Source organism: Sorex araneus, chromosome 1 (genome assembly GCF_027595985.1).
Source record: "Sorex araneus isolate mSorAra2 chromosome 1, mSorAra2.pri, whole genome shotgun sequence".
Taxonomy (NCBI): domain Eukaryota; kingdom Metazoa; phylum Chordata; class Mammalia; order Eulipotyphla; family Soricidae; genus Sorex; species Sorex araneus.
This window is the reverse complement of record NC_073302.1, coordinates 78803723-78818416: the sequence shown is the minus strand read 5'-3', so window position 1 is coordinate 78818416 and position 14694 is coordinate 78803723. Positions and strand designations below refer to the sequence as shown.

At 42.2% G+C, this 14694-nt stretch overlaps 1 protein-coding gene across 2 annotated transcripts in view; it reads right to left on the bottom strand.

The window, feature by feature from the left end:
* Positions 1 to 14694, bottom strand: part of GOLM1 (golgi membrane protein 1) — a 78620-nt gene that overhangs the window by 14400 nt on the left and 49526 nt on the right. For both annotated transcript variants that reach the window (XM_055123892.1, XM_055123891.1), the window contains 2 exons: positions 13499 to 13601; positions 2776 to 2890 (listed from right to left, as the gene is read on the bottom strand). In XM_055123892.1, the coding sequence (XP_054979867.1) occupies positions 2776 to 2890; positions 13499 to 13601 (218 nt within the window). The remainder of the gene's footprint in view (positions 1 to 2775; positions 2891 to 13498; positions 13602 to 14694) is intronic.

Sequence of the window (14694 nt, the reverse complement as noted above, 5' to 3'; positions counted from 1 at the left end):
AGACAAACGAGAAAACCAAAACCCTTGGAAATAGTTTCTCTATGGCCTGCCTCAATCATGCCCTACCTTAAATCTGATATTATGCACATGAGATGACACTGGATCAAGATCTCCCAGAAATACTATCTTTATCGGGTTGACAATACAAGATCCCAAGGAAAGTGGAGACCTGAGCAACGCTAATCTTGTAGACTTCGAAGGCCTTTCTGAGCACCGAGCCCAAAAAGAGCAAAGTGTATATTCTTCTCAAGCACATATGGAATATTCTCTAAGACAGCCAGGCTGAGCCATAAAAAGTAAGACTCAACTAACTTATCATGAGTGAAATCATACAAAGTATATTTTCCAATCACAACAGGATAAAATGATATATTAATAAAAAAAGAACTCTGAGAAATCCACAAATATGTGGAAATTAGATAAAACAGAACTCAACCATTGGGTCAACGAAATCAAGACAAGTTAGGAAAATTTTTGAGAAAAAATAAAACTAACAATATACCAAACTTACAGGAGGCAGCTAAATCAATGGCTTACAGAGAAATTTATCGGCCTAAATAAGAAAAAAGAAAGATCTTAAATATTCTTCGACCTTAAAGAAAGTATAAACTGGACATCAAAGAAAGAGATCAATCAGTGTAGGAAGCAATGGAATAGGAAAGTAAAAGAGAAATCATATAAGAATCAAAAGTTCTTATATAAACAAAATTGACAAACCTCTAAATAAACAGAAGATTATAATTAGTAAAATCAAAACTGAAGGAGAGCAGCACTATAAACCTTATACAAGTGAAAAAGTATTATTATAAAGTAATACTCAAACCAACAGTTTGACAATTATAGCAATTTATATGAAACTGACAAGCTCTTAGAAAAATGCAATGTATCAAAACTGATTTAGGAAGTAGAAAATCTAAGTAGACTTAAATAACTAAAGAAATTAATTGCTAATTTTCAAATGCCCAGTGAATTTTAACGAACAATTAAAGAATATCAATACCAAATTTACAACTTTTTTCAAAACAGAAGAGGAACAAACATCCGAGTCTCCCTTCATAAGTTTAGTCACTGTCCAATTCTAAAGCTAGACAAAGTTATTACAAGAATTAAAGCCACAGATCAACAGCTTGGATCAAAATCCTCAATGACTATCAACAAATTAAATTCACACATCAAAGGATTATATGTCTTGACAACACTTGTTTAACATACAAAAATCAACACCATAATTAAAGAATAAAGGGCAGAAAAGGCTTGATTATCTGAACAGAAGCAGAGAAAGACTTGAACAAAAAAATCACCACTTTTCTTGGGGGAGATTTGGACCACACATGGAAGTGCTGGTGGCTTATTACTCCTCCTCTGTGCTCGGGCAATAACCCCTAGCAGTGCCTGGGACTGAACCATACTTCCAACCCTTAATCCCACAACTCTTTTCGACAGAAACAATGAAAAAATTAAGTGCATATGGGAAATAACTCAGCTCAATCAAATGCATTTGTTTTAAAAAATATATAGTTAATATCATAATGGGAAAGAACTGAATGTGTTCATGTGTTCCCCCATAATCAAGTCAAGGTAAGAATGTCTGATCTTACTTCTTTTTTAAATAGTATACTGGTAGTTACAGCCAGGGCAAGAGAAATAAGTTAGTAAGGCATTCAGATTGGAAAAGAAGATGCAAAATGATGTCTAATTTTAGATTATATAATCTTGTATAGAAAATCCTAAAACTATCACAAAAAATACTTTTAGAACACTTCAAAATAAGTTCAATAAGATTCTAAACTATGAAATCAGTATAAAATCATAAACTAGCAATAAACAATTTGAGGTTAAAATTAAAAAAAAAACAATCCCACTTAAAACAGTTTCAAACACTTATCAATTTTAAAAAGTGAAAAACTTCTGAAAATTACAAAACACTATCAAAATGAATTGGGGGGGTCAGAGTTTGGATCACAACTAGCTCTGTGGGGGGTAGGGGAGGCAGTACGCCGGGACCATGTGGTGTGTGGGATTGAACCAGGATTAGCTGCATGCAGAGCAGGTACTGAACCCTTACACTGTTTCTCTGGTCCTGTTTTTTTGGTGGTGGTTTTTTGTTTTAACTCAACAAACATTGCTGATAAAACTGGATATATCCATATGCCAAAGAATAAAGTTTAACTGATACCTCACATGATATACAGAAATTAAATAACTCAAAGAGGGTCATAGGTTTAAATGGAAAAACTAAATGCTAAGCATGATCAAACTCTTAGAAGACAAGATGGCAGCAAATTCCATGCCCCAGCAACCACCCTTGAGCACTATTTAGTAGGTGCTAACATAGTAAAACACAAAACAAAATCCAGGAAACAAACAACGACAGGCCTGATCACAGGAATGGAGAAGGCAGAGAAGCATAATCTGTAAGCATCTTGGGGCCAGGCTTTGGGCTGTTGTTTGGGGAACCAAACCCCCATACCCATAAGGGAGAGCAGAGATGAGCAAATCAGACAGCAGATAGAGAGCAAAATGTCCGAGGAGACCACAGGAAAGCTTCTGAACATTCTTAATAGAAACGAAAATAGAGGCCAAAGCAATTTTAGAGAGTTGAGGCACTTGCCTTGCATGAAGTCAACCCCAGTGTGATCTCCACTATTGCCTATGGTACCCTAAGCATCGCCAGGAGTAACCGCTGAGTGCAGAGCCAGGAGTAAGCCCTGAGCAGTGCCGGTGTACACCCAAAACCAAACCAAACCAAACCAAACCAAACCAAACTAGAATTGCCTGCTGGTCTTTTTTTTCATTCAGTTCTCTGGAAGCTATACTTTTTCTGGTGACTTCTTCTATTCGCTCTTCACACTGCTCCTTCACCTCTTTCATTTGGTTGATGCACTGGCTCCTTCAACAAAAGAAAACAAAAGACAAGACAAGTGGTTAATCATTGCACGAACTGTTTCCCTGCTTGTGACTGTGAAATCTACTTCAAAACTTATTTCAGTGGACTACAAAGACGTGGAATATATACACAATAGAACACTATACTGCTACAAGGATGACAAAATCATTTAATCCAATACAACCCGGCTGGCACTGGAAGATACAATGTTGAGTGAAGCAAGCTAGAATAAGAAAGACACACATGGGAGGATGACCTTACTGCTCTGTGCCGTACAGAACCCTGGCTGAGGAAATGCACTGCAGCAAAGGGGAGCTGCCTAGATCACCCTTGACCGAAGTACTCACAAAAGACAAGAGGGAAGGAAAGAAACCAAGGTGGGGAGAAGAGAACGGGAAGTAATGCACAAACTGATCATGTGATTCATCCCAGGGATGCATGGATGCTTCAAAATATGCAAATCAATTAACATAATACACCACACTGGTTAAAGGAATGATAAAAATCATACGATCTTATCAACTGACACAGAAAAAGCTTTTGACAAAACCCAACTAATGACACAGGGAATGGCATAGCCATATTTCCAAAATACAGACTCAACCATTGAAAACATGAGATCTAATCTGCAATAACTGGCACTTTGTAATCTGCCGGTGAAGTTGGTAGGTGGGGATGGGATGTGGAGGGAACAGGGGACACTTGTAGAGGGATGCTGACCCTTGTAGTGGGACGGGCATTGAAATATTACATGCCTGAAACTCAACTATCAATAACTTTGTTTTTTGGGTTTTTTAACATTTTTACATTTTTTTTATTTTAATGAATCATTGTAAGATACAGTTACAGACTTACAAACTTGCATGACTACACTTCAGTCATACAATGTCAAGTACCCATCCCTCCACCTGTGCTTATTCTCCATCACCAATGATTCCAGTATCCCTCCCGCCACCCTCTCCTTCCCCGTGCCTCCTACCTCTGTGGCAGACAACTATCAATAACTATAAATTACAGTTATTTAATTAAAAATAAAATAATATAAACAGACCTCATCTCTTTCTTGTTTCTTTCCTGTACTTAAACTGAAAAGATTTGGGAAAGGCAGCATGTGTTTTTGACTGTCACTGTCATCCCATTGCTTATTGATTTGCTCGAGTGGGCACCAGTAACGTCTCCATTGTGAGACTTGTTATTACTGGTTTTGGCATGTAGAATACACCACGAGTAGCTTGCCAGGCTCTGCTGTGCAGGCAAGATACTCTCGGTAGAGGGGTGGAGGAATCAAACCAGAGTCGGCTGTGTGCAAGGCAAATGCCCTACCCGCGGTGCTGTCGCTCCAGCCCGGCTGCCACTATTTTTGATTATTTAATAAAAAACTATAGCAAATTAAAATACATTAAAATATGACACATGGCTCTAAAGTAAGTAAATTTGATTGGTTAGAAAAGTTAAAAATGATTTGACAAAGATTTAAAAGCAACCATCAGGGGCTGGAGAGACTGTACAGTAGGTAAAGGGATGGCCTTGCTGGTCAAGCCAGATTTAATCCTGGCACAAGGTCCCTGACATGGTCACCACCAGGAGTGATCCCTGAGCACAGAAGCAAGAGCCTCTGAGCACAGCATGGTGTGGCCCAATGGCCAAAAGAAAATAAATTTGGAAAATAAAATAAAAAGTAACCACCAGAAAATAAAGCATCTCAGCAGAGAAATTCTTAGCAAAAAGAAAAGGTAAGGAAAGAGAAAACTTCAGAATTGAAAAATGTAATAATCCAATTTTGTTTTGATCAACAGAGAACACAATCAGTGATATAGAAGAAAAATAGTAACCTACTGAACAGACAGTACCCACTTAGAGAAAACTAAGAGTGAAAAGAGAGAAAATAAACTAGGGACATGTGTAATTATAACAAACAATCTAATACTGGAACCTAGGGAAAAGAAAAGATTTTCCCAAAATGGCCCACATATTATACCCATCCTGAAAGAAACCATTCTTAGTCACTCACCTTTCCTCCTCTCCTTCCTTCCCTTCCTCTTTCCTGCTTCTTCAAATTCTCACTTCTTTTCTCTACTTCCCATTCTTTAAGTGGGAAGGCTTCTTCCATAAGAAGCCTGTTTTGGGATTGTAGATAGGTATTCATGAATATGATCTAATTTGGCTGAGATGGTAACTACAGGTACTTTCACAAAAAAGAGAACCAGATTTTACCGGGGCGGTGGGGGAGGGGGGAAATACAGGACAAAGGACATCAGTTTGTTCATTTCTCACATAAAAGAAGCTGCACAACAGATTAAAGGCAGCAAACAAAAATAAAGCAACAAAAATTTTCTATGAATACTGAATGTGCACAATTTTTTGTCACCAAACACCAGTCAAGAAAGAAGACCAAGATTAACAGGAGAGCAGGGGCATGACCATTCCTGCACATTGATGCCCACCAAGGGGAAATACTGGCTCTCAACTCTGTCTAAACCAAGTCTCAAAGCCTGTATCTCTCAGCCCTGCAGATGAAGCTCAGCTTTCCACCATCCAGGAGAAAGACAACAGGGAACAAAATTTAAATCTGAGACACAGGCCAGGCAAACTGGCCATGCTACCTTCTCAAGACTCTAGGGGAGCTTTTTCTTCCACATACTGGACAAATGTTCATGCACAAACTGGAGGAAATATGGAAACAGACAGGACTTGGTCACTGTGACTATTCTAATGGGACCAACTGGTGTTCAGAGCACCTTCAACAGAATTAGCTCCTGATGAGCGGCGGCTAACACCAGACTGTCCTGTTACATTCATGGAAGAGCATTTAGAGACTGACTCCTCATGGCACAGTGCTGAGACGATGGGTGGTCCATCTGAAAGTGGACTCTTTAAGGGCTTCAGGGAGAAAGACTGCAAGGTTATGCTGCAATGGAATCTTCTCAGGGATGGGCCAAATATAAGCAGCAGTGGCAATGCCCAAGCATAGTGACAAAAACAAGGCACTATCAAGTACATCCATCAGCTTTTCCTTTCTTAGTATCACTGTAGATGGAGACCCAACAGGTATCTGAAGCTCCAGAAACTGAAAGCATGACTGTGCATACACCCATTTTATTTTTAATTAATTAACTTACTTTTAGTAGTAGTAGTAGTGAATCACCGTGAGGAACAGGTACAGGCTTACAAACTTTTGTGCTTGCGTTTCACTCATACAATGATCAAGTACCCTTCCCTCCACTAGTGACCATTATCCACCACCAATGGTCCCAGCATCCCTCTCACCACCCTGACCCCATCCCTTCCACCCCGTCCCACCTCTGTGGCAGGGCATTCCCTTTTGCTCCGTCTCTCCTTTTGGGTGTTGTGGTTTGCAATAGAGATATTGAGTGACTATCCTGTCTGATCTATAGTCTACTTTCAGAGCGTATCTCCCATCCCCAGCGGGTCCTCGAACCACACTTTACCTGGTGTTCCCTTCTCTATCTGAGCTGCCTTTTCCTCTAGCATGTGAGGCCATCTTCCAACCCGTGGAGCCAACCTCCTGGTACCTATCTCTACTATTCTTGGGTGCTAGTCTCCCATTCTGTTACTTTATATACCATAGATGAGTGCAATCTTTCTATGTATGTCCCTCTCTTTCTGACTCATTTCACTTAGCATGATACTTTCCATGTTGATCCACTTACATGCAAATTTCATGACTTCATCTTTTCTAACAGCTGCATAGTATTCCATAGTGTAGGTGTTCCAAAGTTTCTTTAACCAGTCATCTGTTCTCGGGCACTCAGGCTTTTTCCAGATTTTGGCTATTGTAAGCAGTGCAGCAATGAACATATAAGTGCAGATGTCATTTCGACTACTTTTTTGCCTTTCTGGGATATATTCCCAGGAGTGGTATTGCTGGGTCAAACGGGAGCTCAATTTCTAATTTTTTGAGAAGCGTCCATACTGTTTTCCAAAAGGTCTGAACCAATCGGCATTCCCACCAGCTGTGAAGGAGAGTCCTTTTCTCTCCACATCCTCGCCAACACAGGTTGCTTTTGTTCTTTTAGATGTGGACCAGTCTCTGTGGTGTGAGATGATATCTCATTGTTGTTTTGATCTGCATCTTCCTGATGATTAGTGATGTAGAGCCTTTTCTCATTTGCCTTTTAGCCATTCGGATTTCTTCTTTGAGAAAGTTTCTGTTCATTTTATTGCCCCATTTTTTGATGGGGTTGAATGTTTTTTTCTTGTGGAGTTCAACCAGTGCCTTGTATATCCTTGATATCAGCCCCTTATCAGATGGGTGCATATACCCATTTTAAACTCTGCTAACATTGCTAGGAGGAGGAATGGACCTTCTTGCCCTCTCTCAAGGTTACCAGTAACTTGGCAGTCACACGCACAGACTGCCCTGGCATCGTATAATCTCATTAACGGCCAATATCCAGAGACTCAGAAATAAAGCTCCCAGTAGAGAGTGACATAGGCCTCACCCATGAGTGAATCTGATATATAATCATATTCTAAATTTCAGAATTCCTGGGGCTCTCATACTCTACACCACTAATGTACCAAGTTAGCACACAACATTTGATAGGGTTTACAAACATGGTAGTAATCTCTTATACAAGGGCTTTATGACTCCAGGATGAAATACAACAATCTTCACACACTTTCTTCTAAGGAAACTTTATGGGACCATTTATAGTGAATTATTCATAATAAGCAATACAAAATTAGGTATTTCGGTTCGGCTTTGGGGGGTATGATTTGGAATTTGGGGTGGAAACATTCTAAATATGGTGGTAAGAAGGTGCAATAGTGGTGGGATTGGTGTTCGAATATTAAATGTGATGAATTATTGAACAACTTTTAACAACTAAATTAAATTTTTTAAAATCTGCTAACGGGCAACCATTTTCTTACCAGAGTCTCAAAAAGGGACTATCATCCAAAGAAAAATCACATTTCAACTCTCAACCTTTCCCATCATTGCCAGAAAGCATACTGGAAGGTGCACGGCTCAGCCTGATAGGCTGGCAACAGCTAGAGAACATTTACATTCCAATTATCAACTTGGCACATTCACCAATGACCCCAGCTGGATTGTCCACTCACTGTCTGTGACTTGCAGCTCTGCCCTTCAGGATAACCTCCCTGATGTCCAGATATCTCGAATCTTCTCAGACAACACTTACCAAGTGAGGCCATTTACTGCTTATTGTACCTCAGTCAACAGAAGGGAAATATGTGAACAGATGAAGCTTGGGACACTTCATCTGTGGAGTGGGGGGCCAGGAGGTGAGACAGGGGGCTGTGGAAGAGTTGGAGGGAGCACTTCTCAATATACCATCTGTGCCTTAGTGCTCTGAACCACATTCCAGCTTGGCACTTTATTTCTGTCCAGATGAATCTTGCTGATTTTCAGCCAAACTCAGGGCATATCAAACCTAAATGTCAGCACTGCCTCTGTTTTGCACCGAGTGACGCTTTGTCCTGTGAGCTATTCTGGGCGCCTTAAGAGGCTCTGAAGCATCCCAGGACTAGAGGCACCAGATGCCAGGAATGCCTGCCTCAGGGCTGGGACCACGTCCCCTGCAGAGAAAGGTGCCTCCCCCTGTGAGAACTCTGGCAGGGCTCCGCACACTTATCTCCTTATGATGTTTCTTTTGAGCTTACTGCAGAAATCCTGTGCATATCTGTTTGTAGGGTTTCCTGGTCTCAGCATTTGATTTAAATACTGCGTTGAGTAGATGACTTTTGAAGTGACATAAAAATCCCTACAAAGGCTATGGATGTGAAGAACTATTTCTCCTGCTTCACTGGTTAAATTCTTCTCAGAAGGGAGCTGGGTAGGATACCTGCTTTGCATGGTACTGACCTGGGTTTGATCCCAGTGCCCTATAAAGTCCCCTTAGCCCTACCACTAGTGATACACGAGTGCAGCGCCAGGAGTAAGCCCTGATTATCAGCAGGTGTGGCCCAAAAAACACCAAAATTAAAAAATAAATAACAATAAACAAAATAAATTATTCAAAATGAATCGTCTTCTCAGAAGGCAGTCTCTCAACTTATTCTAAATGACATATAAAATCTACTTTAGATGGAAAACATCTAAAATCATATTTTTAAAAATCCACATTTTTTAAAATTATACAGTTACATGGTATCAGGCCAGTTATATGATATCAGGCCAATTATAATAGCCAAAACTTACTAAGTAACCCAGTAAACAATGAAATGATAAATTAAATTTGGAATCTCCACAGTACTGGTGCCAACAATTATTTCTAATAATATTTCAAATCAATGAAGAGCAGGGATGTGATTCAGTTGTAGAACACATACTCCATGTGTGTGAAGATCTCGGTTCAATTCCTAAAACACCACCCCCACCCCCATCCCTACACACCTACACACCTACACACACACACACACCTACACACACACACACACCTACACACACACTCTATGGGAATCAACATGGATTTTAATAGATACAAATTACAATTAACTCAAAATTCTACTTAAAATCTTTCACAGAGACATTATGTGAAAAAAGTCCTAGTGGACTAGAGAGAAGTAAACAAGGATGGTCATTCTGGCTATTGCGGTGGTCTCTGACTCCAGACTCCCTATGACTGACTGCATGTTCCTATGAAGAAGAACTACACAGAACATGTTATTTTCTACACTCAAAATTACTTTACTCTCTACTCTGATTTCACCGGGGGACCTTGGAGGGGCCCCAAATGAACCCCGGCGGCCTCAAGCCTTTAGAACCCAATCACTACCACACTCATGTCCCACCTTCCCAGGTTTCCGGAGACCCCACACATGAGAATCCACTGAAAAAACCAGGGATTCGGGACTAGTGACTGAAAACTCCAGGCTTCACGGCATTGGGGATGGGCAACCTCAGAGCATCGAGGATGCGCGACCTCCCCCCATCTTTCCACCCTTCCAGTTCCCTGCAGCCACGCCCAAGAACAGCTCTGGGCATCCTTTAAGCACATTAATGACTATGATTCAGAGACTCACAAATGAATGAGACATTTGTGAGTCTCATTCACAAACTCTCAGAAGAAAGCAGCATGCCACAGATATGCCTCTGGACCCCAACTGTCACTGTCACCTGTTGCTCATCGATTTGTTCAAGCGGGCACCAGTAACGTCTCTCATTGAGAGACTTATTGCTACTGTTTTTGGCATATCCAATATGCCACGGGTAGCTTGCCAGGCTCTGCCATGCGGGCAGATACTCTCGGCAGCTTGCCAGGCTCTCTGAGAGGGGCTGAGGAATTGAACACGGGTCGGCCGAGTGAAAGTGAACGCCCTACCACTGTGCTATCGCTTCAGCCCTTGGACCCCAAATATTCAAACAAAAATTTTAGAATTCCAAAAGCGCACAGCTGCTTTCACGGCTGCATGACATCACATACTATTCATAACAAGCAATACAAAATATTTAGCAACTGCATAAGGGACAGGCTTGAGTGATGGTGGGAAAATTCGAAATAATAGTGGTGTGAAGGTGTAATGGTGGTGGCATTGGTGTTGCAATGTTGAATGTAAACAATTACTGTGACCAAATTTATGAAAATAAAATTTAAAACATTAAAAGAAAAATATTACCTTACTAATTTACTAATGAGCTTAACTTTTTTTTTTTTTTGGGGGGGGGGGCTACACCTAACGGTGCTCAGAGCTTAATCCTAGCTCTGCACTCAGGAATTGTTCCTGGCAGGGCTCAGGGGGCAATATGGGATAGTGGGGATTGAAGCTGGTGGGCTTGCATGCAAAGCAAGACCCTTACCTGTTGTACTATTGCTCCGGTTCCTGGGTTTGGCAAACTTTTGAAAGTTTCCTGCTTTATTTTGACTACAAAAATATATTAGAAATATCATTTCTACATGAAAGATTTGCTGGAGAGTAGGTCTCTTTTCTGGGATGGAGATCTCACCCACAGGTGCTCAGGGACTGATCACTCCTGGTGGTGCTTGGGGGACCATTATTGGTGCCAACAATCAAATCCAGGCATCCTGCATACAAAGCAGGCATGCCAGCGTGCAGAGGTGTTTCTCTGGCCCTAAGAGCTGAGCTTAAGTTTCCTCTGCATACATATCTACAGGCTATATACACAGTGCACACAAACAACATATGTATACTTCACATACATACAAAGGCACAGTCATACAATACGCACACACTCCACAAACCCACTGCACACACAACACATATTGCATCACGCACTACACACACACACACACACACACACACACACACACACACACACAGGTGATGGATAGCTAAATAACTTGACTGAGAAAATTATTTCATAATGGTACAGGTGTATCAAAATACCACACTGTACTTTTAAATATACACATCTGCAAGTATACCTCAATAAAACTTAGAAGAATATAAGTAGTCCACTCTCATTGCAGAAATTTGGAAATACAATTAAAAGTCAACTGATTCAGGGGCTGGAGCAATAGCACAGCGGGTGGGGAGTTTGCTTTGCACACGACCAATCCGGGTTTGATTCCCAGCATCTCATATGGTCCCCCAAGCACTGACAGGAGTAATTCCTGAGTGCATGAGCCAGGAGTAACCCCTGTGCATCGCCACGTGTGACCCAAACAGCAAAAAACAGAAGTCAATTAACTCAGCAATTCTACTTGGAATAAACCCACCATAAGGGCCCAAAAACAATGTAGAAAAGGCATCTGCCCTATGTTCATTGCAGCATTATCCATAACAGCCCAAATCAAGAAACAACCCAAAGGCCCGAGAACTGATGAGTGAAAAAAGAAACTACAGTACATATACACAGTGAATTATTACTTGTCCATAAGAAAATTATGCTATTTGCTACTACATAGATGGATCTGGAGAGTTTCACACTGAGTGAAGTTACAAATAGATAAATAGAGAGAAAGTATCAAAGAAGAAAACATTATGACCATGGTGGAGTGTTATGCATAAAATCCAATCAGTAACAGTACTGTAAACCACACAGTACCAAATATTTACTACAAAGTGCTTATTGCAGCGATAGTAAAGCAGGTAGGGTACTTACCTTGCACACAGTTGACCCACGACTGACCCGTGACATTCCATATGGTCCTCCAAGCCCACTAGTAGTGATCCTTGAGTACAGAGCCAGGAGCACCGGCAGGTGTGCACCCCCTCCCCCCCAAAAAAGTGCCTGTCACAGAGGCAGGCTGGGGTGAGAGGGAAACTGGGGACATTGGTGGAGAGAAATGGACACCAGGGAAGGGATTGGTGTTAGAATATTGCACACCTGAAACTTAATCTTGAATAATTTTGTAATTCATGGAGTGACTAATTAAAAAAAAATTTTTTTTTAGTCAAAAAGGGAAGAAAACTCAAAGGGCAAGTCTCCAGTACAAGGCTCCCTGGCCTCTCTGGGTGTGGCTCTCGTGGCCCCCATCACTGCTGCCCCAAACCAGCATGTCCCTATCAGGCCTGAGCCCTGAGCCAGCGCAGACTATCACAGGCCCAAAGGAAATTACTGAGAGACTGCCAGTGAAATAAATAAATAAATAAATACATTATTTCCAAAGGACAGGTGCTAGGCAGCCTGTGCATCCCCCAGGTCCTAAATACCCTAGCAAGAGGAGGAGTAAAGGCCAGAGATGTTGACTAGGCTTGAGCCCCAGAATTACATATAACAAGCCATAGGAAGTCTAAGCAGGGCTGACATCAGATAGGCCCACAGTGGCCCAGACTAGACCCCAGAGGGCATATTAGGTCCCAGAGACCCGTATTAGCACCCCAGAGGTCCATATCAGCATGTGAGAGGAGAATATGAGTCCCTCCGAGGTGTATATTAGCCCCAGAGACCCGTATTACTCCCCCAGAGACTCGTATTAGCTTCTAAAGGAGCATATTAGCCTCTGCACCCAGAAACACATAGTAACCCCCAAGAGACCCACATTAACCCGAGACCCATATTACTCCCGAGGCCCATATTAGTCCTCCAGGGGAGCATATTAGCCCTCGGAGAGGTGCATATTAACTTCCAGGGACCCATATTAATCCCAGAGGCCCATTCCCTCCCGCACTGAGAGGTGTATATTAACTCTCAGAGACCCATTTTACCAAAGATCCATTTCCCGTCCCCCACAGGCCCATATTAACCCCTCCCCCCAGAGGTCCATTTTACCCCCCAGAGACCCATATTACCCTGCAGAGGCCCATATTAGCCCCCCCAGAAACCCATGTAACCCCTGAGACCCATATTAGCCCCCTCAAGGCCCATCTAGCCCCCAGAGACCAATATTACACCCCAGCGGCCCATAATACCCTGCAGAGACCCATATTACCCTGCAAACGCCCATATTAGCCCCCAGAAGCCCATATTACCCCACAGAGGCCCACATTAACCCCTAGAGGTCCATATTACCCTGAGAGGCCCATATTACCCCCCCCAGAGGTCCATATTACCTCCAAAGGCCCATATTACCCCCCAGAGGCCTGTATTAGCCACCAGAGGCCCCAAACCCCCAGTAACCCATATTAGCCCCCAGTGGCCCGTATTAGTCCCCCCAGAGGCCCACATAACCGTCCCCCCCACCCCAGAGGCATACATGCTTTAGTTCAAGACACACTCACAGGTCATAGGAGAATTTCCTCTCCAGGTTGGTCTGGTTCTTCTGAAACTGGAGGACATCCTGCTGCAGTTTGCCATAATTCTTCTGCAGGGATTTTAACTGGTCTAAACCAGGAGAAGGACATAAGGACATGGGTCACCAGAAGAAGGACACAAAGTACATAAGGGCCTTGGGACAGCAGCAACACAGTAGCAGCCAGCAGATGGGCACAGGCTGCAGCCTGCACAGAATCGAGGGGAAGGATAAGAGCTGTGCACCTCCCCAGGGAGCTGCAGCCCAAGGCCAATAAGCCGCCTCGGCATGAGCAAGCCTATGGAAGCCTGCCCCTGACTACTCCAAATCTCTGAAGTCTCATTCTTGACCTCCAACCATGAGCACACTCATTTCTGCTCCCTTGATTCTCCGTCCCTCAGTTTCAAGAACCTGCAGTTACACACAAGGCCTCTCCCAGTTAATAAATCCTTGTCTGGGCCGGTCTCAGCCCGGGCTGGAGCCTGGGCTCTGGCCAAGTTTCGACCCGGGTGCCCATGCCTCTGCATAGCCGGTGGGTGTGGAACGAGCGGGAACCAGAGACAGCTTTAGGATTTGGGGTTCCAGCAAGTGCTTGCAACCATGTATGGAGATTGTGAACTAAGCTTTTGCTACATGCTGTTCCAGGAAGGGAAATGATTCATTTTCCAACTTAAATCTCCGCGGACTTAAATACTAGAACACAGAAATTGTAAACATTTTATCTCTTCATTCTCATCAGTGGAAAACTTATTATCAAATATTTCCTTGTTAATAGAGCTATATTCTTGGGGGATAAATTCCAACAAAAATAGTGAGTCTGTTTTGAAACTCCAACAACAATAGTGAGTTGTGTGATGAAATCTGGAATGTAATCAAGGTAAAGAGAAAAGGAAGTGAAATTATCAGTCACGCACGGGGGGGGGGGGGTTGGGGGGTGAGGGGTGGGATCTATACTGGTTTTTTTTTTTGTTTTTGTTTTTGTTTTGTTTTTGTTTTCATTGGTGGTGGAATATGCGCACTGGTGAAGGGATGGGTGTTTGAGCATTGTATAACTGAGATATAAGCCTGAGAACTTTGTAACTTTCCACTTGGTGATTCAATAAAATAAATTAAAATAAAAAAAATAAATCCTTGTCTGTGAATATGTTTACAGCCCCAGGCTGACAGCAAGTTCTGGTGAGGTCC